This window comes from Grampus griseus (genome assembly GCF_964374135.1).
Source record: "Grampus griseus genome assembly, chromosome: 8".
In the NCBI taxonomy this organism is placed as follows: Eukaryota; Metazoa; Chordata; class Mammalia; order Artiodactyla; family Delphinidae; genus Grampus; species Grampus griseus.
Window position 1 is genome coordinate 70,190,184 of NC_139002.1, and position 26,865 is coordinate 70,217,048.

Here is a 26,865-nt window from a genome sequence, read left to right on the forward strand (position 1 = left end):
AAACCCGGACCACCTTGCTGTTTCTGGCCAAAGTCCTAATTCTCCCACCCCCAACTCGCACAGGAGAAGGTCACCGTCTCTGGGCTTTCCCCTCCTCCAGGTCAGATTACTTTCCACACACACATACTTCTGAAATAACTCTGTGCCCGGCAGTGAGCAGGAGGGAGTCTTGTCAGAAAGGAGTCCCCGTGTGGTCGGAAACAGCTACTACAGCTCTGCAGTCACAGAGCTTGCCAAGTGTCTTCACAGGCAGCCTGATTCCATTTGATATCTGCCTTGAGTGTGCAAGCATCCCCATTATACAGACGAAGAAACCGAGGCCCAGAGATGTGAAGTGACGTAACAGACAAAACCCCTGGTCCTCTTAGAGCTTACGTTTTAGCTCAGGGGGTGGCAAGTTACAGCCTGTGGGCCGAAGTCATCCTGCTGTCTTGTTTTTGGCACGTACAGCCCATGAGTTAAGAAATTTTTTTTCATTTTTAAATGGCTGTAAAAATATCAGAAGAACATTTTGTGTCACATGAAAATTATGTGAAATTCAAATTTTTGATCCATAAAGTTTTAATGGATCACTGCCAGGCTCCTTTGTTTAGGTGTTCTCTATGTCTGCTTTTTCTCTACAACAGCATAATTAGATAATTGCAAGAGACCATGAGGCCCACAAAGTCAAAAACATTTACTATCTGGTCCTCTACAGAAAATGTTTATCGACCCCTATTCTATCAGGTAATAAGGACATCATGACAGTGACTAAAAGGATAATAACATTTATCGAATACTTGCTTTGGACAAGCACTTTGTTAAACCCCATCTTTCATGGTGTCACTTAATCGTTAATCCATTGGTGCTGTTATCATCCATGTGGTTTGTAGAAGGAAGGGAGACTCAGAGAAGTGAAGCAACTTGCTCAAGCGCACACAGCTAATAGATGGCCTGGCGATCATTTAATCCCAGCTCTGCTGAGCCAGAGTCAGCCTGGGCTGTGAATCATTATGCCAACCCAGGACTCAACTCCAATACGTGAGGCTAAGGTCCATGCTCTTTTCCTCCACGTCATGTTGCTTCCAAAGCTGTGAGATGTTCTAGAGACACCCAGGAGGGCCTGGATCACCTGTCCCTCCCCCAGGTCCTGCCCACATGGGCTCTGTGATCCGGCTGCTGAGCGCTGGCCTCAGATGCTCTGGTGAGGTCAGCCGTTGTCCACGTTTAGGACGGAAGGTGAAGAAATCCGGGGACAGGCTGATTCGCAGAAGCCGCAGCACAACAGGCAAGGCAGAGGCGAGGTGGGAAGCAGGTGCCCTGGGGCTTTCGCCTGCTGCCCACTCACCCGGCACAGTTCATGCCCTCTTTAGATAATGTCAAAGTCCCAGCCTCCCCCTGACTTACTGGCCTAGCCTCCTCCCTGAGACTCCCGTAATTAATTGGCAGCAAGAAATGTGCTGGATTTGGTTAAAATCCACTTCTGTCATGCGGCTACCCACCACCGCTTCTCTCCAACCTTAAAGTGGTTCATTAAATCACCCACAGACCCCTGCGGAGTATGAGTCTAGTCAGGTCACCAGACAGCCCATCCATCCTTGGCCCTGCTGCGTGATGCCCGAGCTCTGTTGGGCTTGGAGCATTCGAGTGGCCATAGATTCACCCAGTCACCTGTTTCTTCTTTCTCTGTCATCCAGTCGTTCACTTACTTTCAACTCACTCGTTTCCTTGCCTGCTCACTCAGTCCCTCACCATCTCATCACGCTACTAATTCATTCCGTCATCACACATTTGTTGTGAAGCAGCCCAGCTCCGGGAAAACTGTGGCCTTTGAGAGTCAGGCTCTTCTGTATGGGAATCCAGGCTTTCCCACCTACGAACTTGGACACGTTTCCCTGGGCAAGTTACTTAACTTCTCAGAGGTGTGGTTTCTTCATCAATCAAATGCGCATGATGAAATCTACCTCCCAGGGCTGTCAGAGATAAATAGATTGCAGTAACCTGGTGCCTGGCGCCCACGAGGCTCTGAATAAATGGTAGCTATTCTGATTTTGGCGGGTGTGATGCCAGTTGCCGGGGTTCTGAATATGAGTGACCTGAAGAAGATGATGGTCTGGTGGAGAAGAGAGCTCTGGCATGCCAGCAGGAGGGGATAGCGTGGCCAAAGATGCTGCCCAGGGCACAGTGTGGAGAAGTCAGTGGGGCTGGAGCACGAGTCCCTACAACCTTTCCATTTTACAGGTGAGGAAACTGAGGCTCAGAGATTGTGTTCCCTCAGCTCATGAATGTGTAGTTTGGATTCAAACCCACGTCTGGCTGGTTTCTAAAGCCCGTGTTCTTTATACTCTGTGACCCTGGGAAGAGCTGGCCCTTCTGAGGTGGGGACTGCAGGGCAATGGCTCCCAGGGAACCAGGCTCTGGGTACTGGTCCGGGAAGAGGGCAGACGTGGATATTCCCCGAGCAGGTTTGGAGCAGCGAGATGTCAAGACATAGCAAAGGCCTCTGCAGAGGTGCCTGAAGGGTCTTTCAAGTCTCCATGCTTTCTTTTCAGAGGTCTGGTTCATCCTGCCCACAGCCTCTCACCATCGTGCTCCTGCCAGGGCAGCGAGTTTCAGGAAGTCTATCCTGTGTCCTCAGCAGAGAGTCACCCCTCATTCCCCAGCCCCTGCGCTGGGCTCTGGGAGGAGAGACAGGCAGCTGTGTTCCCTGTCTCCCACATGGGCTGGCCAAGTGGTAGCCCCATGGCTATCAGAAGCCGCAGGTTGGTGGTACCACCTGTGCCTGGGGTGCTGGTGAAGGCAGCAGCAAGGAAGCAGTGGAGCTGGGCCCCGAGGACCAAGGTGGAGCTCCCAGGCAGGCCAGGGGAAAGTGGCCTCGGCAGAGGGACTCCACAGCTGGCTGGTAGGCCAGTGGGGCTCTAAGTCTTTTAGGAACTCCGGGCTCAGTGAGTTGGGGGAGCCCAGAAGAGGAGGCAGTGTTCTCTGAGACCCACTTTGGAGAAGATGGGATGAAGAAAATCAGGGCCAAAGAGGGAGTGAGGGCTTCAGAGCCACACAGCCCAGTGAGAGCAGATGGACCCAACTCTGTCTGGTGGCCAGGTGACCTAGCCCACCTGGACTGGTCAGGGCAGCCTTGGGGCAGAGTAGAGCTGGGAAGGTGGACTGGCATTACCAAGGGTGAGAACTGCTGGTTTTGGGGGAGGTTGAGAGGGGGCTAGAAAGTGAGTCCTCTCTGAACCTTGGTTTTCTCTTTATAAAACGGGACACCACCTCCTCCGTGGGGCTGCCATGATGATGTGATGCAGCAATGCAGGTGGGGCCTGCTTGGAGGAAGAAATCGCCTGTGTCTGTTTCCCTTCCCTCTTTCCTGGCCTGTTTGTCTTCACATTTTCGGGTTGGTCTGGGGAAAATCCTGCAATGCTCCCAGAAAGCCTCAGTCCTGGGATTTTGCCATGGCCCTGGCAGAGTTCCAGGTTGTTCTGAGTGGGTAATGGGACCATCAGGGCACTATTGTTGCAGCAGTCAATGTTGGACAGAGCCAGGGGCCAGGATGGGGGGGGGGGGCTGGGGACTAGAGCTGGACTGGGGACTGGGGTCCAGGGAGCGGCTGGGCAGGAACCTAGAATCTAGGGCCGTAAGGGGTGGGGGGCATTCCAAACCCAATGCTCAGACAGCCTCAGACAACCTCCAAGACGGTTCTAGTAATTGCCTCTTCCAGACTTGAGACCAGAGACAATCTTGCTTTCAAAAGAGATTTTTTTTATTCCCACCCCCTCCCTCTTATTTCATTTTTTCAAATAAGGAATTCATCCTGTGTTGGAGCCAAGAGGAGAGCTTAATGAAAATTGATGGAGAAATTAATGATGAGCAGCGGGGAGGGGAGGAGGGCTCAACTTCAAGTCTGAGAAGAAAAGCGTCAGTGGCGAGGGATGGAGAAATTGCTGCCTGTCTCCAGGCAGCTCTCTCACCTCATCCCCGTTTCCTGGGGCAGCTTCTTGGGATTGAGATGCCCTGACATCTGAAGGGCCAGGCTGCAGACAGGGAGGCCTGGACCCAGAGACCCTGGGTGGGAGGGAGCGGTTTCTGGGGGATGGTGGGGAGGCTCTGTCTCTCTAGCTGCTGCTTTACAGGACTTTCTCTCCACTGCTTGCTCCTTGTAGAGTCCTTATTGCAGATGGTCAGAAAGAAGTCAAATCTGCAAAAAAAGTAAACCGGTTTTTCTCATCCTTTTGCTCATTTGGTTCAAACGATCATTTTGCAAGGAAGGCAGGGAGAGATGGTCATGCCCATTTTACAGAAGGGGAAGTTGAGGCTGGAAGGCATAGAGACACTGGCAGAGGCAGAGCCTGGGGCTGAGAACCCCATTTTTGCTTCTAGGTTCAGTTTGCTATGCCCCCCACCCCATTAGCCGAAAAGGACCATCGTGTGCAGACTCCAGAGCGAGGCAGCTACTTTATCTTCATGGAGTCAGTTCTAAATAAGTAAGTGAGGCTGGGTGGGGAGAGAGGACCTATGGATGCCAGGCAAGAACTCTGCTTAATTTGACTTGAAGCGCCTTCTTTACCTTGTAGTAGCTCCTAGAGAGAGGGAGAGAGAAAATGCCTCGGAATGAGATCCAGATGTCTCCTCACCCTTCTTTGGGGCTCAACACACCTACCCTTATCAGCTTCCGCCAGCTCTCATGCCCCCAGGTGTGGGCCTTCAACTGCCCTGGATGGCGAACTGTGCAGAGAACCCGAGGGTGCCAGGTCAGCTGTCGGTGCTGTGACTGTGGACAGGCAGACAGAAGTGGGGACTGACACTGTCACCTTCCTCAGACCTGCAAAGGGGCTTTCTAGAGGGGGTGTGGCTCATTCCCTTCCCCACCTGCCAAGTCTCCCAACGCCTTCCATCTGCCTTGAGGGTATGGGTGGGGGGACTTGAGGGAGGCCAGGATGTGAAGAGGAGAGAACAGAATTAGGCACTCTGCCCCCCTCCCCCCTCCTCTCCCTGTGAGATTCACTTAGAGATTAGGGGCCAGTATCGTCCAGACTGAAGGAAGGCCCTGCTGGCTCCGGGGCTGTGCTGCACTCCAAACCTGAGTTTGGAGAGGGCAGCCTCAGTCCTAAATGCAGCAGCGGGCGAAGGCTCAGCTCAGCCGGGCCTCGGGTCCCCATGCGCTGTGCAACAGCGCCACCTGGTGGAAAAGAGCTACAGCTGCAACCCGGCCACGCCTCTTGTGTTGGGGAGAAGGGACGCTGTGCCGCAGGGAAGGAAGCCAGGGCTGCTCAGGGCACTGGACGGGGTGCAGAGGTGGGGCCTGCACCATCAGCACTGGCTTCCCCTTGGCTTCTGGAGTAGGGCCAGTGCCAGCTAGGAGGCCAGCAGGGGAAAGGAAGTTGCTATAGCAGGGAGGGGAGACAGTGAGGAGATTGAGGGAAGATAGAATGTGCAGGTCTCGGGGCAGAATTTAATGAGGGAGGACCCATTTCCTGGGAACAGCCTGGCACCAACAGCACAGAGCAGGCCAGCCCTCAAAGCACAGAGGCAGCAGGAACCAGCATCCGCCATCCCTTGACAGCAGGTGGTGGGTCCTTTGGTCACACACACAGAGACAGAGACGAGGAGAGCAAAGAATGATGAGAAAGAGGAAGAGACTTATAGGACAAGAGAAAGAAGGGCAATGAAAAGACCCACACAGATAATGAACACACAGTTTCCAAAGAAGTGTTTCATTCTCCCTTGGGCTACTTTAAAAGTACAAATATGGGCTTCCCTGGTGGCGCAGTGGTTGAGAGTCCGCTTGCCAATGCAGGGGACACAGGTTCGTGCCCCGGTCCGGGAAGATCCCGCATGCCGCGGAGCGGCTGGGCCCGTGAGCCATGGCCGCTGAGCCTGCGCGTCCGGAGCCTGTGCTCCGCAATGGGAGAGGCCACAGCAGTGAGAGGCCCATGTATCGCAAAATAAATAAGTAAATAAATAAAAGTACAAATAATTAGTTTGGGTCTTCCCTGGCAGTCCAGTGTTTAAGACTCTGTGCTTCCACTGCAGGGGTGCAGGGGATCCCATGTACCGCACCCAGCACGGCCAAAATAAAAAGAAAGTACAGATAATTAGTTTGAAGCCTTGTGATAGCTGGACATGCAGTGCCCTGCCTGTGGCCTGCTTGGACATAGAGTGATCTCTCATGATGGTTTTAATTTTCATCTCCCTGACAAGTAATAATTTTGAGCGATTTTTTTATGTCCTTATTGACCATTCGGTTATCTTCTGTGAAATGTCTGTTTGACACTTTTGCCCATTAAAAAAAAATGAGTTGTTTTTCTTATCAATCTATAAGCTTCAAAAATACATATTCTACATACAAACCCTTTGTCAGATACATGTATTGAGAGTACATATTCTCAGTCCGTGGTTTGCTTTTTCATTCTTTTAATGGTGTCTTCTGATGGATAGAAATTAACTTTGATAAAGTCCAATTTATTGATCTTTTCTTTTGTAGTTAGTGCTTCTTGTCTCCATTTAAGAAAGGTTTGTGTTCCCCCAAATCATGAAGAGAGTCTCCTATATTTTCTTCTAGGAGCTTTATTATTTTACTTTTCACATTTAGGTCAATGGTCTATTTCAAATTAAATTTTTTTGGTGTTCAAGATTCAGTGTTTTTCCATATGATATCCCATTGAGCCAGCACCATTTATCAAAAAGACCATCTTTTCACCACTGAATTAAAGTGGTGCTTTTGTTGTAGGTAAAGTGATAACGCAGGTATGAGTCTGTTTCTGGCCTATTTTTCTGTTCAGTTAATCTTTCTTCCCATCCTTGTACCAACATGGCACTGGCTGAGTCCCTGCAGTCTATAATAAATTTTAATATTTGGTTGTATAGATCCTCCAATTTTGTTCTTGTTTAAGATTATCCTGGTAATTCTAAGTTCTTTACATTTCTATATATAATTTAAGATTTTGATTGGCATTTCTTTAAATCTGTAAATAAATTTTGGGATAATTGACTTCTTAAACAGTATAGGGTATTCCAGTCAATAAATGCAGCGTACCTGTCTACTTACATAGACTGTATTTAATTTCAGCGATGTTTTAAGTTTTTAGTGTTGACACCTTGCATATCTTTTTTAAGACTTATTTCTAGGTATGTTTTTATGCTAATGTAAGTGTTATTTAAAATTTTAAATTTTCTAATTGTTTTTAATACATAGAAAATACAATTTTGAATATTGTGTCTAATGATCTTGCTAAATTCACTTATTAATTTTTTTTTTTTTTTGCCTTACGCGGGCCTCTCACTGTTGTGGCCTCTCCTGTTGCGGAGCACAGGCTCTAGATGCGCAGGCTCAGCGGCCATGGCTCACGGGCCCAGCCGCTCCGTGGCATGTGGGATCTTCCCGGACCAGGGCAGGAACCCGTGTCCCCTGCATCGGCAGGTGGACTCTCAACCACTGCGCCACCAGGGAAGCCCCACTTATTAATTTTAATGGTGTGTAGATTCTTTTGGATTTTATACAGGTTTGGATCATGTACACATGTACACAATCATGTGATCTATAAATTATGACAGTTTCACTTTCTCTTTTGCAATCATTATACCTTTTTATTTCTTTCTGTTGTCTTGTTGCATTGGCTAGGGCCACTGTAAAATGTTAAGTAGGAGTGGCCATAAAGGCTACCTCTGTCTTGTTACTGATTTCAGGGGGAATGCTTTTGATATTTTATTCACTGTTACATTAAGTGGATATTATCATTTTAAGGATTAGAATACTGAGGCTTGGAGAAGATGAGTAACTTGCTCATTTCACCAAGTCAGCAACTAGCACAGTTAAGTTATGAACCCAGGTTTTTCTTACTCCTAGGCTTGTGCAACTTCCACTGTACCACAGCTACCTCTAGAAGAGAGGTGCTTAACCCAGGATCTCCATTAGAGTCACTTGAGGAGTCTTTAAAAATACTGATGCCAAGACTCCACCCAAGACCAATTACATCAGAATTTCTGGTGGTGAAGCCCAGGCATTAGTATTTTAAAACTTCCCCATATGATTCTAATCATCTGAGAACCAGGCAAATAACCACTGGTCTAGAAGCCCATTGGCACAGTTCAGATCCCCAGCTGTGCCAGTAGCGCTTTGCTGAAAACTTGGTACTTTCACATCAGCAGATGCCTAGTGACCCTCACCCAAAGGGAAATGAACTTTTTCCTAGTGACCTTTTGATACCTTCTCACAAACTCCACTCCTTCCACTACCCAATGCCTCCAGAGCATCTTTTCGACAATCTGCTTTAAGGAAAATCACTTGCTTGACAGGGAAATTATTTTCCATTTATATTCTTAAGTGATTTAATTCTTGATTTCTTTCCACCTCAATAACTCACCTCACTGACTTTGCTGCCAAGCTGGTTATATAATCCTTTCCATCCATTGTTCCATTCCCTATTACATATTCATATTTGTTTTTGTCTATTTTGACATTTGGCTTTTAATCAAAGATTCTTGTTTGGAAAAGCAAAAGAAGTTGAGTGGGGTCTGGATGCGTTCATTTGGGAGGAAGATAGTGTTATCCTCCTGAAGGCCCATTTCACCTTCTGTGGCTTTCTACTGGGCTCCCAGCTCTACCACCACTCCTTAGAACAAATACGTCATTTTATAAAGTGAGCCTTTAACCCCTTACATTGTTCACAGAATTTGTCCTGAACCTTGCCCTCATCAGATCCTGTTTCTGGCTCGTAGGTTCCTTTATTCCACCGAATGTTTTGCCCTGTCCCTTGGCCCACACTTGTCTTTGCTTCCCTGGGCACGACCCTGTTTCACTCTCTGTGCCTGAATTTTCCCTTCGGCTGTACTCTGGGCAGACAGATCCATCCATGAGCAGGATTGCAACTGCTTTGTGGTTCCCACTTGTCTTCTATTTTTTTCTTCAGGCTTTTGGTGTCCAAGTGGACAGAAAGGTGAAGGAGGAAATGTGGGGGGTCTTTAGCTCATGCTCCCCCACTGAGCCTGAGTTATCACTGCATTTGCATGAATCTGTTTATCTGTTACAACAATCAACTCCTCTGCCTTTCCCTAAAAAGTAAACATGCAAAAAGGAATTAGGAAGGAGCAGACCAGCACCACTGATATATGATGGGCCTTTGTATACTAGCCAGTGTCCCTTTGATATTCACATCAAAGCCACCACTGATGCTTTTCCAAAAACCGGCAGGAGGACATTGCTCATAAATTGGACGTGATGTTTACAGTACACTTGGATTCCTCAACTGCGTGGTTTCCACACTCCTTCTCCCATTGCCCAGTAAGACTCTCCGAGCCCACCCATTCCCTCTGTAGCAGATTCCTGTTGCATCAGTCCTATAGCCCAGGTAGTGACCAGGCCGGACCATCCTCTCCAACACGTGAGCACCCTCCCATGAGGAAAGCTTGTCCTCTGCCCAGGCCCATTCCACGCTAGGTAAAAGCTAATTACCTCTAAGTGCTTCCAGCAGCAATTTCTTTAGGGATGTGAAAGTGCTTTGATTAGATTGTTCTCTTGGCATCATTAAGTTTATGACTGAGGATGGGAAGTGGGTGTTTGGGGATGGAGACTTTCCAGAAATGGGATCAGGGTTGGAGGAAGTGGGATCAGGGTTGGAGGAAGCTGGCTCAGGCTGGGCTTCTCCCAGGCCCTCACTGGAGCTGAGCTGAGCGGCCCTCACTGACCTGGCCCTCTCACCAGCTTCTCACCTACGTTGCCTCACCAAAGGCCCCACAGAGGGGCCACAGGGCCAGGAGCGGGGAGACCAGGATGGGAGTCCCGGCCCTGGCGTTACCTTGCTTCGTGGCCTGGGCAGTCTCTTCCCCACCCTGTGCCTCTGTTTCCTCATCATTCAGCCCACACTTCACAAGTTAACCACTGTGTGTCAGGCCTCAGCTGGGTACTAGAGACCAGAGAAGATTCAGTACAGGAGCTGCTCTGAGCAGCTCAGATCTAGTGCAGGGATGGGCATGTAAGCTGGGGAGGATGATCCAGCACGATAAGTGCTCTAGTTGTGGGCACACCAGAGTGGTGTGGCAGCTGGGAGAACAGAGACCCTCTGTCTGGGGGAGGAAGGTGCATGTTCACAGAGGAGGTGGCTTCTCACCTGGGTCTGAGAGGGAGCGAGGAGGGAAGGCGGGGAAGATGAGCAGTTCAGCCGAAAGTGAACTGAACTTGAGATGCCTGTGAAATGTCCCAGAAAATTCGTTTTAGAACTGAACATCAAGAGACCTAGTAGCAGGCTGGAAATGTAGATGTGGATCTTGGGAAAGGAGGTCAGGGCTGGAGGGCTAGGGGGTCATCATAGTGAGTCATTGAGGCCACTTGGGTTTGGGTGCTATTGACTGAGGTGGTACAAAGTGGGCTGATGGCAAAACCTGTGGCTAAGAAACAGCGGGGCTTCCCTGGTGGCGCAGTGGTTGAGAGTCCGCCTGCCGATGCAGGGGACACGGGTTCGTGCCCCGGTCCGGGAAGATCCCGCATGCCACGGAGCGGCTGAGCCCGTGAGCCATGGCCACTGAGCCTGCGCGTCCGGAACCTGTGCTCCACAACGGGAGAGGTCACAACAGTGAGAGGCCCGCGTACCGCAAAAAAAAAAAAAAAAAAAAAAAAAAAAAAAGAAGCAGTTAGCTAGGAGGATGTGAGCCCAAAAGTGGGTATTGCGGAGGCCCAGGAAGGAGAGAGGCCTAGATAGAGAGAGTTCTCAGCAGGGGGAGATGATTCAGAAAGGTCAAATAAGAGAGGAATGGACAGGCTGGGTTTTGTACCAGTCAAGTTCCCCAATCCTTTTAAGCATATGATCTCTCCCTCCACCCCCCACCTTTGGTTTCTCTATGTGTCTGTCTTTCTCTGTCTCTTATTTTATTCTTGATTCATCTCTGTATCAGTCTGCCTAGTTTAGCATCTCTCACCATAAGGGGCTCAGTTACTGTTTGTTGAACATTAGAGATGCATGGGTAGCACTTTTTCTCTCTGTTCCCTTCTCAGGAATTGTAATTATTAATCTTATTGTTCCTGGTCAGGTATTAAAAGAGGAGTCACTGACCTTTTAGAAGTTCTAGTTCTGGGCTGCATGACCCAAAGTCGTCCAAGCAAGCGGGTAAACTTGTGGGCCCCAACCTACAGGGCTGAGGTTCTCCATGGGGTCTCAGGTCCAGAGAAGCTGCAGAAAGGAGCCCTGGAGAGAAGCCCAGTTGGGAGACCTCAGCTGGGGCAGGCAAAGTGAGGTGAGCTAGGATTCAGGGCCCCAAGTCTAGGAGAGATGACTGCAACCGCCAGGGGGGGATAAGGTGGCGTGATGGTACCACCATGTGGCAAGCACTGTACCTGCATTCTCTTAGTTAACAATTCCAGATTGCAGCAGCCTCTGGGGTTGGTAGTTTTCTTCCCATTATATATAAAGGCTCAAAGTAGGTACCAAAAATTGTCTGGCTAGTAAGATATGGCAGCAGGATTCAGACCCAGGTAGGTGTGACTCCAGAGCCTGTGCATATTCTGACACTGCAGGCATTGGTTCAGGCACTGGGAGGCCCAGAGCCCTGTGGTGGAGGGCCCCTCAGGGGCTTCTGCTTGAAAATCTGGACTGGGTTGGAGTTGCTGAGACGGTGATGGATACGGAGATCAATCTGGGCTGGTGGCAGCTTGCTAGCAGGAGGCCAAGTGGCCGGTCAGTGACATCAGAGCCAGAGGCCTGGACAGTTGGTCCACATGACAATCCAGGGTCACTTTCCTGGGGTCCATGTTCCCAAGCTGGCTGTTCTCCAAAGCTGCCCCTTCCTATAGTGGGCTTTGCTTACGATATCCCCTCCACCTGCAATGCCATTTCTTTACCTTCACTCGTCTAAAGTGTGTCCTCACTTAGGACACACCTAGGTCCCATTTTCTCTCTTGCATTTTTTCCCCTTTATTGAAAGCCTACTATGTGCAAGCCCTGGAGAAGTCACGGGTGCACAAGCTGTGGTCCCCAGGCTTGCAGAGCTTCCAGGAAGATGTCAGAGACAGCCAGACAGAAAAGGAAGTGGAGAATCACATCCCAGGGTGCTTCTCCAAATTGCTGGTATATAAAGTCGGCTTCAGACCTTGTTAAAAACCAGATTCCAGGCCTCGCCAGAGAGCCTGGTTGAATAGGTCTGGGTGAGGCCCAGGAATGTGTTTTGAAGAAACTCTTAGTGAATTTGGTGTCATCCACAGATGCCACTTGGAGAAACATGGCCATCCAGTGTGATAAATTCTGTTATGAGAGTAGATGTGCCTGGACATGAGCTCCGAGGAGGGCCACCCTCCCCGAGCTGGGGTGTGGGCACTAAGTCAGAGTGGCTTCCAGGAGGTCTCCCACGGAGCATCCTCACCAGAAGTCACAGTGTCCAATAGTCATGTGAGGATGGGTCACTTGTCCCTGCCCCACTGCTCCAGCGCAAAGCCTGGCACTCAGCCTGTGCCCAGGAAGATTGTGCTCAGTGAGTTTGCTGAGTGGCAGTCTGGGCTGGGAAGCATGCCTAGTGTGCAGGGCCTGGGGGGCACAGACCCTCCGGGACCATCCACCTCTTGGCCTCTCTGGTGCATTCAGATTGGCCCATCTCCCAGCAGACGTTGGGGATTAGGTTTGGGTCTGACCACCGTTCCCAACTGGGTCTGAGATGCAACTCCGTCTGCATCCAAGATGAGATTAGGGAATAGGATTGGCTGAGACATTCCCCCACTAGAGACCCTGTTGCTCCCTAGCTACTGCCTTGGATGGTGCTGGAAGGAGGAAGGGGACGAACCGGATAAGCCTCAGAGGCGTCTTAGGTTGGCAGTAAGAGGGGTGCTCCCTGTTTCTAGGCCCAGAGTAGCCCCCGTGTCCTTCCCTGGGCCCAGGTGAGGCCTGTTAGTCAAACACCTGGCACGAGCCCAGTCCTGCAGGGGCTGCTGCCTCCTGTTTGCTCTTTTATTAAGCACATCCAGGTGAGTTTTATTGCGGACAGTTCCTCGGGCTCCTGTTTCCACATTTGTCTCTTTTGAGTCTGAGATTGCCAAACGCTTTCAAAATTAATGGACCTAAGACTCCCAAGAGCATTTAAGGGAGGCCCAGAACATGGTGGGGGTAATTAGTCAAACAAAATGCAGCCTCTGGAGAGCAGCCGAAGCTGAGTGGCAGGAAGTAAGGGAGCAGGGACAGGAGGCCGGCCCTCGGCAGGTGTAGGGCAGCAGCGCAGGCCCCTCCCCACCTCACCTCACCCCAGCTCTTTCCCTGCCTCGCCCCTCCCCACGCCGACCCCTTACAAGGGAAGGTCTCCTTGGCCCTTGGTGGCAGGGTCTGCAGGCAGGCGGGTGTCCTGGGCCGTCGGAGGGCTGCAGGGGCACTGCTGAGCTAACCTTAGCAAGTTACTGCCTTTTCTCTAAACAAATCTCACCTGCTCACCTTTGCTGGAGGCTGGGGTCTGAGTTCAGGTGTCACGTCTTAGAAGGCAGTGTGATGCCTCTTCAAAACCATGGGCTTTGAGGCTAGACCATTGTGGTTCAAATCCCAGACCAACTGCTTTTAAAGTCTGCCATCTTGTGTAAGTCAATGAACCTTTCTGTGTCTCAGTTTCTTCAGCTGTAAATTGAAGATAATAATAACACTGACCTCAGAAGGTTATTAAAAGGATGAATGGTATAATAACACATACGCTGTATACAACAGCACTGCCCTCAGAAGGCTGTTATGAGGACTGATGGTGTAGTAACACATGCACAGTGTAGCTGGCCTATAGCAAGCACTCAGTAAGCAGAAGTTACTATGCCAAGAGCAGGTCCGACTGGAGCAGAACTGAAAGCTGCAGTCTTTATCTGGCATTCAGGTTCCACTCTGCCCAGGTCTGTTTCTCTCTGGTGGGGCAGAGAGAACAAGGCCTCCAGGGGAGCAGCCCTCTCTCTACGGGGGGAAGGTGGTGGAGGACAAGATGCGGGAGGAAAGATGCTGATGAGCTCAGCCTGCTGCCGACCCAAGGAGGGGAGGAGGGGGCCAACATTGTTAAGCATCGCTTCTGGATCCAGCATCACCTGCCTCATCTCTTTAACTCCTCACACCTTGTTGGTGGATGAGAAAACAATCTCAGAGAGGCTGAGTGACCAAGCGAGAGGGAGCTAGGATGTGAACTCAGGGATGTGAGATTTCTAAGAGATTGTTCTTTCTACTACAATTCGCTCTGGTGGATGCCCTGGCCTAGCCCCTGGACACCTGCTGATGTCCACTGTCTAAGATGCCGTGGGAAGTCAATGATCTCTTTGGAGCCAAAGGATAAGCCCCCAGAGTCACTGGGGTCCAGGCTGGACTGTGAGTCTCTCTCATTATTATCTTGAGCATGTGCTCTCCCAGGATGCACAGGGCTGTGCCCTCTCTCCATCGGCAGGTGGATGGCGTTCTGTGCTTGGCCGACATCCTGACTGACGACAGCCACTCAGAAGCCACGCGGGCTGAGGCTGCGGCTGTGGTCGCCCAAGTCACCTCCCCACACCTGCCCTTCACCCAGCACCTCAGCAGCTTCCTGGAGAGCATGGAGGAGATCGTGACAGCTCTCGTTAGTGAGTCATCCGGGGCTGGAGGGTACTGTTGGGTGAGGAGGACCTTGTCACAGTTGTCTTTAGGAAGGACAGGAAGGTCTCCCTGTCCACCCACCCCTCACCGCACCCACATATCTCCTGCACAGAGATCACACTAGCTGAAATCCCACCATTGAAGTATCAGAGTCAGGCCTTAAAGAGCTCTGTTGTCAAGTCTTCTATTAAAATGTTTGCAGCCGTCCAAGAAGCTCCTTGAATTGAGTTCAGATTGAGATTAATTGGCCTTTCAAATAGAACAGGACAAGCCCCAGGGAAGAGTGGGGCCTCAAATGTTGAGGTTCAGATCCTTATCCAGAGAGATTCTGATGGGCTTTGTTCCTGAAATCTCAGTCTATGGTACCCGGTACCCAGCGAATGTGGCAGCAATGACTGGGGGCGAGCAGCTTCTCAGAGAGCAGCTTTTCCCCACCACCTGCTGCTTTCAGTCCCACCACTGGCCTCATTTCCTGGGGCCCTGAGAACTTTGACTCTTCTAGGGTCCCCTGTTCAGACCTGTGTGCTCCTGGCAGGAGAATCAGAGCCCCACATCTAGAATGCAATCTTCCTGCAAACACGCAGGAGCTAGGAGGACTCACCTGGATGACAATCCTCAGGAAACTTGTTTTGCAAACTACATCCTTTCTTTGATAAGTTCTGGTAATGCTCTGGGTTTCTACTTCGATCCCTTTCTCTGTCACTTTTCTCTCTATCTTTATCTCATTGAAACTGAATGAAAATTGATCTCATCAGAAAATTTAGGGTTCGTGCTCGGAGTTACCAAAGCAGGGTTGGCAATATCTGGAATAGCACAAATTTAGGAGCAGCACAGAACAGTGAACTTGGAGTCAGAACACTTGGACTTGGATTTCTGTCTTTGATAAATCCAGCCAACAGAAAGCTCTTGACTGGCAGCCCTGTGCAGGCTGTGCAAGATTTTGCCCTGTCACATTGCAGAGCTCACTTTACAATTTTCCTATTATATGAAACAAGGGGTCAGGACCTGTTTCTCTCAAGGTTCCTTCTAGCTCTAGAATTTTCAGATCTGCAAGTACTTTGCACGCAGGAAGCATCAGTTAAGTTGATTTTTCATGGCTGACTCTAGTTACTGTGGTCGTGGCAATCCACAGGCCAGGCTGGGAGAAATCAACTTGTCAACATCTACATTGATTCAAATTTGAGAAAATGCAGAAGCCAATTGTTCAAAGTCTTGGCTGGAAGGAACGCAAGAGGCCATCAAGTTTAATGCCCACCCTATAAGAGAAGAAACCTAGGCCCAGAGGGGTTGAGGAACTTTCTCAAGGCCACATAACAGTGTTAGGATTCACTTACGCCAGCGGTGTGGTACTCGGTCATATGCCAGAGCTAGGCAGGAAACATAAATGAGGTGAAGAGGTCAGAAGGAAGAAGAAAATAAGGAGATTTGAGTCCTGTATTGAAATTTAAAGCATGTGCAGTGACTAAAGAGGGGCAATCACTGATAAATTCCAGTTCATTGTTGCCATGTAGGAAAGGCCAATTTAAAAAAAAGACAAAAATCCTAAGTTTTATGGAAAACCTCCCCGTTTATAAATAATAGCAAATACTAAATCAAAACATATATATTCCAAACAACCTTTCATTATTGCCATATGTCCATTTTACTTTGCCCTGGCTGGATTTCTCCCTGGAGAAGAGGAGTCTCCCTATTTATTTCACCCTAATGAAGATGCGTGGTGGAGTCTTTTCTGAGACTCAGCAGATGGGATTTATCTTCTGGGCAGGTAGCCAGGGCTCTGTTCTTTGGTGGGAAATAGTCCTCCAATTTCTTGCCATTCCCTGGAAACATTTATAAATGAGTCACTGGAATCCTCAATTTAGTCTTCCTAACACATCCCAGGTGATTCAGCCTGCAGTTCAAATAAATGTGCATTAAAATTAAAAGGCACTTAGGTGGTTGTGTTAATAATTGCTGCGTTGGCAGCAATGGTGACTCATAAGAATGAGGGTGGGTGTTCGGACCTAGAAGAAATCTTGCAACAAATTGGGCTGTGAGTTGTATGGTCCTACCTCAAACCCTGGACGTAGGGAGATGGCGTGGAAGGGCTGACCCTAGTGGTTCCCCCCAAATCAGAGGATAAAGCAGTCATTGGAAAGGGGAAATCAGAGTTCTTAATTCCTTGGCTAATGTGCTGCCCCAGCCCAGGGTGGCTAGATCAAGATGCTAAGTATTTTAATAGTCATACCTGGGCTGTGGGGAGCAGCATTGCCCAGAAGCAGGCATTGCCCTCCTGATAGAAATGAAACTAGATCTACAGAAGCATCACTGGGAATGAGGCAAAGAGGCCTAGAGACAAGAGGCAGCCTGGAATGTAGAAAGAGTGGGGACTTTGGGGTCAAGCAGTTTGATTCCAGCCCCCTCCCTCCCAAATTACCATCGTTCCTCAGTTCCACAATTTTGGGAAAATCATTTAACATTTGAATCCTCTGTTCCTTCACCAATAAAACTGTGATAAAAAATTGGGTTGTCGTGAGGATGGAATGAGTTAGTGAGGTCAAGAATGTACAGCTTCTGCTTCTGCTACTACCAGCTTCTCTGAGTCTCAGCTTCTACATCTAAATGAAGGTGACCACTTTCTGCTCTAAGCGTGCTCAGAAATTAATGGCACTGTGTAAGACACACTACAGGGGTTCAACTAATGCTATTTTCTGTCCCTATAAAGGCAGGAACCAGAAACTGCATGCACTGGAAGGTGCCAAGAGCTGCCAGGTTTAATGCCAGAACCTAGAAGTAGACTCTTTGGAAGCAAGAACTAGAGATCAGGATAGAACACAGCTCAACTCTGCCCCTAAAGCTTTCTTTCTCTCTTGTGGCTGTTTTCTTGGAGCATGGCTTCTCTTCCTGTATTTTCATAGAGGTGCTGTCAGTAGGAGGGACCTGGACCCAGGAAGCACCTTGATTAGCGGTCAAGTTGGAGCTGAGGGTCAGAAGTCAAGTCCATTGGGTTGGGTGGGCAGCACCATGGATCCTTTTATGCCTCCTCCAAGGCAGGAGTCCATTCTAGGTCATGTGGAGCCCATGGGGGAATGTATTAGGTGGGGAAGGGATGCAGGGTTTGGGGGTGGTCCTCTCCTCCTTAAAGACCCTCAGTACAGTTACAGATGGTAAGTGGGGGGATACGGTTAGGATTGGGTTATGGCCACGAGGATCAGAGAGAAAGAGCCTGACATTCAGAGGCTTGGTGTAGGACTCTTCTGCAGCCAGGTGACCCTGTTCCTGGGACCAAAAGGAAATCCTGAAACTTTGCTGATGGCAGCTGGAGAGGTAGTGTTTTTATGTTTTAACTTCAACCTCTTCAAGGCAAATTCAGCAGGTCTAGTGTACGCTGCTGGAGACACACACATAGACTAGGAGCTCTTTCCTGACCAGGGCCTTTGTACATTCTGTTCCTTTGGCTTGGAGCATGCTGTTCCTCACAATGTTCTCATGACTGCTTCATTTTTTTCCCCTCAGGTCTCAGCAGTAAAGTCACTTTCTTAGGGAGAACTTCCTTACGCACCCAACGGGCCTCTAGTTATTCTCCGTCTTAGCACTTGTTTATTTCCTCCTTCACATTTATCAGTTTGCAGTTATTTATATTAGCTTTTTAAAAATTCATTTTGTCTTGCCCGCTAGTAGGATGTAAGCTTAACAGGAGCAAAGACCTGACCTTTTGTTTTGTTCACCAGCCCATTCCAAAACACCAGGGTGCCGGGTACATAGTGTTCACTCAGTAAATACCTGTTGGATGGAGTGATTAGGAAGCACACATAAGGTTTCAAATGCCACCCCTGCTACATATGTAGGAAGATACATCTGCCTCTCCAGTAACTACTTTCTTCATCTGTACAATGGGAATTATAACACCTGCCCACATTTTCTCCCAGAGCTATTGTGGAAACCAAATGAGGTAACTGATATGAAAGCGCTCGGCAGTGAAGCTGTTTTCTTTCTCTTCACCATCCAGAACTGTGCCAAGAGGCCTCGTCTGGGGAAGTCTTCCTGCTGGCCTCTGCGGCCCTTGCCAACATCACCTTCTTTGACACGATGGCCTGTGAGATGCTCCTGCAGCTGAAGGCCATCCGTGTCCTCTTGGAGGCCTGCAGCGACAAGCAGAGAGTAGACACGCCTTACACCCGGGACCAGGTGAGCAGCTCATGGGGAACCAGGCCCAGAACCTGTAAGCGTGAAGTCAGAGGGCAGGAGGCCAGGGCTTAGGTTCTGGGGGGCAGCATGGCTGCAGCTCACTGTCGGTCCTGTTAGTAGCAATCTGGGGGAAGGTAAAGGAATATGTTTTCGACATGCCTTGTTGCCCTTGGAGCACCTCCACAAGCCCATTCCCACCCTCTTCTCCCATCCCAACCACTAGAGAGACTTCCTCCATCTCCATCCAGACCTGTCCATCCTAAGACGCAGAGAGGTACCATGGGAAGATCCCTGGACCTCCTCCAAAGGTCTGTATCCAGCCGTGTGGGCACCTGCCTGTCTGACACTTTACCTGCAGCGAGTTTCTTCCTTTCTCTGCCTCTGTGAAACAGGGTCTTGGAGCACAGCCTTGCTTCTGGGCCTCAACCCCTATATCAGTCTCAATTTTTTTTTTTTTTTCTGTATATTTGAGCTCCATGTAAAGTCTTGTTTGGGGAAAAAGGATTTTACTACTAAATGTGTTTGAAAACATTGAATGAGGGGGTTTTCAATGGCCTTTGAGCTCTGAGGTTATGGAATTCCATCCTGTCCCACCTCTGCTGTACTCAGCCTCCTGTTTCTCTTCCAGAGGTGGGGGCAGTGGATTGGTGGGTTTTAGTTCTCTGTAAATTCAACCAGGTGCCTGAACTCTGTGTTAGATGAGCCTCCAACCCAGCTCATCCCTGTCTGTAACCCAGCTCCCCAGCTCCACCTTTCGTCCAGCCTCATCGTCCAGTCAAAGCTGCCCCAGCTTCACGTGCCAGCTCCTACCCCAGCAACTCCGGGAAAGCCTTCCCAGACGGCCCCAGCTCCCCGGGATCACCCTTTTCTTGGAGGCCACACCTCACAATGCAGTGTTGACTTTTCCAATGATATTTCTTCCTTCCCAGTTATTTCATGTTTATCCCCCTGAGGGCATGGTCTGTGTTCTATACTTCCCCGGGATTTCTTCAGGCCTCTAGCCCAGAGCTGGCACCCTTGGCGAAATTCTATAAATGCTTGTTTAGGACGTGAAAGGGAAGAAGTAGGGTGGCACTCCATCAGTTCTTTCTTGTCTTTAGAATCACCTGTGGAAAGGCAGCCAACCATAGAAACTCCCATTCAGAGAGAATTTCTAGTATATAAGCATTTGCATAGGAGGGTTCTACTAATATCGTGAGGCTGATAATATTTGCTGCATTTTACAGATAAGAGTATTGAGGCTCAAGAGAGTATCCCCCAAATCATCTGGTTGACAAGTAGCTAGCCAGCACTGAGTCCTGGCCTGACATAGACCTGGGTCTTTGACTCTTATCTGCTGCCATCTCTGAAAATGAAGAGGGGGTAGTGGAGCTATGGAGTCAGAGAGACTGAATGTCAACCTTGTCTGGGGCCATTTATTAATTGGGTGACTTTGGGAAGTCACAGCCTCCTGGGTGTTGGTTTTATCATCTACCTTGCAGTGTCCTTGTGAGGGCGAGTGAGATAATACACGTAAAGGACCTGATACAATGCTTTGTCCCTGCTAAGTCCTCAGTAAGTGACGACTATCATTATCTTTCAAACTTGATGTTGCAAGGAAGAGCACAGATAGCGAATTATCCAAAATCTTCAGTTTGGTCTTCCAAGCCTTGCTTGATGGAGTTCCAGACTTCCTTTCCTGTTCAATCTCTCACTTCTTAGTTGGACAAGCCCCATAAAGACAAGGTATGGAGTACAAAGAGATCAGGAGTGGTGGCTCACTGGGCTGGCTGTTGGCTGCTTGACGCCTGGCGGGGGCTGGCCCTTTGCAGTCACTGTCCTTGGCTGTGGGGCATGGGACTGGAGGGCTCACTCTGCAGGATCTGCCTTGTTCCCCCTCTTCTCTTCTTCAGCTAGACGCCTCCAGTTGCTGGGTCTCTCACCTACCTGACGCGATTTTAGGTCCCTTTCCTTTCAAGTACCTCTCCTGTAGCCAACTCCGGTCATTTCATACAAAATCCAGTAGTGAGGCAGTAAGAACAGGGGTTAGGGGATCAGATGACATGCAGTTAAAGCTTCTCTACTACGTGATCATGTAACTCTGGGCAATTCACTCCGAGCCTCACTTTTCTCATCTGTGAGAAATAATTGAATAATACATACTTCACAGAGATAAAATAAGAATTGAATAAACTAATACAAACTTTTGGTACAGTTCCTGGAACACAGAAACTATGAAATAAATGGAAGCCACTGTCTGTTATTATTATTGGCCTTTGAATGTGTGGTACTCAGCCCTGAATGGGGAACCTTCAGAGGGGAGTGTCCTTATCTGTAAAGTGGGATGGTCTCCTCCAGCTTAGACATCCCATGGCTCTATATGTACAGACCCTTTTTCATCCTGAGGAGTGACTGGCCCCCTCTTGGAACCTCACTGATTCCTAGGAAGGAGGGGCTCAGGGTGGGGAGAGAATGGAGAATGTAGTCAAGCTCTATGCAAATGGAGTCAGGCGTTTTCCTGCCACACTCTCCCACTGCCCTGTCTCTGTCATCCCCCTATCTCCGCGCCCCCCCGCCCTTCCCACCACCCCACCGCTGAGCCAGGCTCTTCTCCTCTGTCCTCAGGATGGCCTCACCTTCAGCCCTGACTCAGAGCAACTACTTAGCTAGTGAGAGAAGACCCATTAAAGAAACAAATGGCTCTTTCCTTTGGCAGAGGGAGGATTAAGGTGATCAGAGGGCTCCCAGTAATGAAGACAAAGAAGATGAATTAGACTCTGAAGTGCTTACCGCCTCCTGAAACACTTAGGAGATTAAATGCCCCTGAGGCTTCCGGTAATGCATCTGCCAATGACGCCAGTGCTGTGCAGAGCCTCTGGGTCTTGGATCTATATTTGTCCGCCTCCCTTTGAACAGCTCAGCGAGAACCCCTCTATCAACCCAGCAAACTGAGTCTACTTAATCTGTCCAACAAATTAAGCAGAGGGGCTCTTCCACGCCCCTCTGCTCATCTAGGGGAGCTGGATGTGGTCAGGCATCCAGAAGCACTTCCTGCCTAACAAGCCCTTTGTGGCCTGTGTTTTCATCCCCAGGAGGTATTTTCTAGGGGTCATGCTGCCCAGGGCATCCAGCTACAGGCGTGATAATAGGGTGGGGGGAAAGGGCTGGCTCATCTCTGCCCTGTCTGTCGAGTTGTGACAACCTAGGGTGAAAGGGATGCGGTTTTCCTGTCTAAGCCACAGCAGAGACTTTCACTGAACATGACTTTATGGCCTTTAGAAATTAATTGCTTTCACAGAGGTGAACGGTGCTGGTATATTCACTTCCCATGAAGACACATGGTCTGCTTGGCATTTCAGAATGTCCAGATTTTGTAGCATTTCTGAGCCCTCACTGTGAATACCATTATCAGGAGTCCATTTGTCAGAAATGTCAGTTACCAGGGATTGCAATTTTGACTTACATTGCAAAAGCCCTCTATAGTTTATACAGCCCTATCACATACATATATGACATGGTAGAAACAGTACAGGCTTTGGGTTCAGGCAGACCTAAGTTCAAATCCTGACTCCATTTCCTAGCTGTGTGACCTTAGACAAATTGCTTAACCTCTCTGAGCCACAATTCCCTCATCTGTGAAATAGGGATACTAATATTTTCTCCCTCCTTGTGTCATTATGATGATTAGATGGCATAATGCTCGTAAAGTAGTTAGAACCAAAGAGATACTCAGTAATGAACAGGCCAGGGGTCTCTGATAGAACCAGAGATTGGGATGGGTCCAGACAGAGACTGTCAGGAATCTGATTGGGACAGGAAGGTAGGGTCAGGAAATGTGGTTAATGTGGTGGTGAGTGTAATGTGGCATGAGTCAATGCACGGTGTGTGTTGTTTCAATCTGTGTGTCAGTTTCTGCAGGTTGTACTGTGTATGTGTGCATGCGTGTGTGTGTGTGTGTGTGTGTGTGTGTGAGAGAGAGAGAGAGAGAGAGAGAGAGAGAGAGAGAGAGAGACTATAAGCCACTTAAAGCAGTGGAGTTCGTTTGCATATGACTATATATGCATATCTACCGATCCAGAGAGGCTTGGAGGAACCCAGGATCACAACACCCAGTCCTGATTTGCCCCAGGAACCTCTCCCTATAAAGCCAAGGGAAAACTAAGCCCAGAGAACATGGTCTGGTGTTTACATGCTCTCTAATACTGTGAGACTGACACCTCAAACTCGATGCAATTCCCAGGGAGAGAGTTTTGGTTTAGTTTACCAACGGCTTGGGACCTACATCTAAGGCATTTTTATGGCCTTAGTGGCTCTCTCTCCTAAACCCAGAGCTCAGCCCTCCAGTCTCGCACCTTTGGTAGTGAGGAGGGAAAGCCAGGCCTGTGAGAAGACCAGGGACCAGAGAGGGTGGGAGCAGGGTCTGTCTCGGGGCCTAGGCAGGTGCCCTCCTGGTTTCCACACTTGTCCAGCCCTCTCAGCTCCTGTGGCCCTGATCACACCTATCAGAGGGAGGGAGTGGGCTGGGCCTTCTCCCAGACCCCCTTGCCTCGCTGGCCTCGAGGGAGAAAGTGTGTTCAAGGAGACCACACCCTCCCTCTCTCCGAGCCCTTCATCCTTCAGACCACTGCTCTTGTCTTGATTCTTCCTGCTCTTTGATGGAGGAAGTGGTGTGGAGGAAAGAGGGCAGGACAGAGAAGCAGTGGGACTTCCTCTGCTGGCTGGTCTCAGAGCTGCAGTTGACATGGTTGCCAGAGCTTTAGAGAGTTAACACAGTGAGAGTAGAAATCTCAATATTCCATCAGTAGTTAAAGAGTAATTCTAATTTCAGTTCTATGAACTCTTGGCCTTTTTGTCCTAATTACTGCACAGCATAAAAGCAATCGTAACTTTTCATTAAATATATGTCAGGTTTCCTGCATTGTAAGCTCTATCAGATCAGAGCACCCGTCTCTATTTGGGTATCCTGGGTATTCCTCACTTGCCTTTTAAGTGGTATGGTCCTCAGTATTAGTTTATGACAGAGCAAAGGAAAGGCACAGAGGTAGAGTCCAGGTGTGATCAGGGCTGACTGCTGAGCCATTGTTACGGATGTGAGATGAGCCTGAGATTGGTATGTGGACAGGTGTTCCCAGAACAAGCACAGAGTAAACCTTTTCCTCCGCATGTCTGCTATCGTCAAAGGCTTTGCCATCCTCCCTCTTACCACATGGGGGCATTTCTTCTTGAATCAGTGACATGGGATTTCCCCTGTTACTCTGGTTCAATTTGCTATTTGCCTCAATGTTCCTAAGGTCTCTGGGAGGCCAGAGGAAAAACGATTTTAAAATGCCACAGAAAGTAATGAGCACAAAGTTTGTTGGGTTCTCTGCTGGGAAGGGCTTCTCCTGTTCTGGTACCTTGCCTCCCTTTGGGAGGGATCTCACATCAGCCTCACATCTTGGCGACGCTGGGTGTTGTACCGGATGGTACTTGATACAATCTTTCAAGGCCTGGGTCCTTTCAGACTCTGTTCCCCGGGGCCAAATAGTATTCATTTTATTTAACAAATGATCTTGGTGCTTGACAAAACATTGTCCCTTAATACTTATCACAGTCTTATTATCTTATTTTTATCTTTTGTAGTAGGCCAAATAATGCCCCCTCCCCAAACCTGTGAGTAGGCTACCTTACATGGTGAAAGGGATATTTTCAGGTATGATTAAGGGTCTTGGTATAGGAACATTATCCTGGATTATCCATGTGGGCCCAGTGTAGCCACTGGGATTCTTATAAGAGGAAGGCAGAAGGGTCAGAGTCAGAGAGAATAAGATGTGACTGAGGAAGCAGAGGTCAGAGCAATGGGGTGCTGGGAGCCAAGCAGTGTGAGTAGCTTCTAGAAACTGGGAAAGGTAAGGACATAGATTCTCCCCTAAACCCACCAGGAGGAATGCAGCTCCGTCAACACCTTGATTTTAGCTCCATAAGACCCAATTAGGACTTCTGACCCCCAGAATTGCAAGATAAAATTGTGTTGTTTTAAGCCACTAAGTTTGTGGTAATTTATTTTAGCAGCAATAGAAAACGAATATACCTCATTAACCAAGGCACAGAAAGGTTAAGTAACATGGTCAAGATCAGACGGAAAATAATGACAGAGCCAAGATTTGGAACAGGTTGGTCCATGCACGTAGCCACTATGCTATACTGCCTCTTACCTAGAACCTCTCTTGAGGCTGATACCCTCTGATTCCCCTAATAACTACAGAGGGATCAGTAGCCTCTCACTCAGGAGGAATAGGACTTAATTAAAAACCATCAGACAGGAATGACTTAGCCTGGGGCAGGGGAAAACTGTTTGTCTGGCTCCTGTACTCTCTCCACTGACAGCATTGCTATCTTGTAGCCAACAAGGTAAACCAGTTGTCCCTAAAATCTCATCCCTGGACTTAACTGTGAAGAGAAACATTGTTGATCTGCCTTCCTGTCTATACCAGGGCACATACAAGGATGTTTCAAAGGGGGGACTCAAAGCAGGGCATAATTGGCATTTATTCAAATTGTGCTTAATTGAATACTTCATCTGCACCTCAGAAAACCACATGGGGTACAGGTTCTGTAAAGAGGAAGTAATTTTCATTAACAGGATCTAAATTAGTCTGACACAAAGACCTACCTGTGCCTGTGACACAGCTAATAATTGCAGTGTAATGAACCTGATGCTGCAGACAAAGGTTTCCTTTTCCTTTTTTTTTTTTTCCGGTACGCGGGCCTCTCACTGTTGTGGCCTCTCCCGTTGCAGAGCACAGGCTCCAGACGCGCAGGCTCAGCGGCCAGCTCAGCTTGGCTCACGGGCCGAGCTGCTCCGCGGCATGTGGGATCTTCCCGGACTGGGGCACGAACCTGTGTCCCCTGCATTGGCAGGCGGACTCTCAACCACTGCGCCACCAGGGAAGCCCTCCTTTTCCTTTTTTATGTTGCCTTTCTTTTCCTTCTTTCCTTCCTCCCTCCCTCCCTACCTTCCTTCTCTTTTGGTTCTGTATGTCAAGCAATCATCTTTATTCAGTGGCCAGGCTGATGATGGTTGGAGTGGAGCTGTCCCTTAGTGGTGAGAACAGAGCCTGTGCCCCCTGCTACTGCTCACAGCCCAGAGAAGGCCAAGTGAACTGCAGTTTGGTACAGGCTTGGCCTTGTGTCTCCTTCCTCATAAGACTGCACACTTTATGCCTCTTGGGAACCTTCTATTTTTTATTTTTTAAACAAAATGCTATTGAATATTTGATGCTTTTTCTTTTTTTAAATAAATTTATTTATTTTTGGCTGCATTGAGTCTTTGCTGCTGTGTGCAGGCTTTCTCTAGTTGTGTCGAGCAGGGGCTACTCTTCGTTGCGGTGCTCAGGCTTCTCAATGCGGTAGCCTCTCGTTGTGGAGCACGGGCTCTGTAGGCATGCAGGCTTCAATAGCTGTGGCACACGGGCTCAGTAGTTGTGGCTCGCCGGCTCTAGAGCACAGGCTCAGTAGTTGTGGTGCACCGGCTTAGTTGCTCCGCGGCACGTGGGATCTTCCTGGACCAGGGCTCGAACCCGTGTCGCCTGCGTCACCTGCGTTGGCAGGTGGATTCTTAACCAGTGGGCCACCAGGGAAATCCCTTGGGAAGCTTCTATTTTTTGACTGCATCTTCTACCTGTATTTTTCTTCTAACTCCTTTCACTCAGCCCACAAACACTCACAATCCTGAAAGGGTAGGAAAAAAGAGCTTCCAAGGACTAACCCTCCTTCAGTCCTATTACCTTCCTAAAATGCAAATAGGAGTTTGTCACTCCCCTCATAAAATATCTGGTGGTGCAGAGTGGCCTTCAGGATGAAGCTTTTGGTGTAAGTCCTGTCCCTCCCCTGGCCACCCACCCCATCATACTTGCCCACCCAGGCCCCTTACCAGGTCCAAGCTGGAAGGGCTGACACATAAGGATGCCACAGCAGCCTAAGGAGGCGTATCCCTTTCAGGCACGTATTTAGTGGGGAACGGAGGAGATAGATATTCTATAAATGTGGCAAACTTTTCCCTTCCTATAGAGATTTGTTACGTGCGTTTATTATCCAGAGTAATATGCCAATGTTGAACCCATTAAAATCTAGATTGTACGCTTTGTTGGTCAACATCACATTACTACTCATTATCCAGTTTCAGAACTAAGCTGCCTGAACTGTG

The 26,865-nt window shown here is 48.9% G+C and overlaps 1 protein-coding gene across 2 annotated transcripts in view; it reads left to right on the forward strand.

Annotated features, from left to right (window-relative positions):
- Window positions 1-26,865, forward strand: part of INSC (INSC spindle orientation adaptor protein) — a 125,677-nt gene that overhangs the window by 85,396 nt on the left and 13,416 nt on the right. For both annotated transcript variants that reach the window (XM_082660485.1, XM_082660486.1), the window contains 2 exons: window positions 14,350-14,521; window positions 18,523-18,701. In XM_082660485.1, coding sequence (XP_082516611.1) covers window positions 14,350-14,521; window positions 18,523-18,701 — 351 coding nt within the window. The remainder of the gene's footprint in view (window positions 1-14,349; window positions 14,522-18,522; window positions 18,702-26,865) is intronic.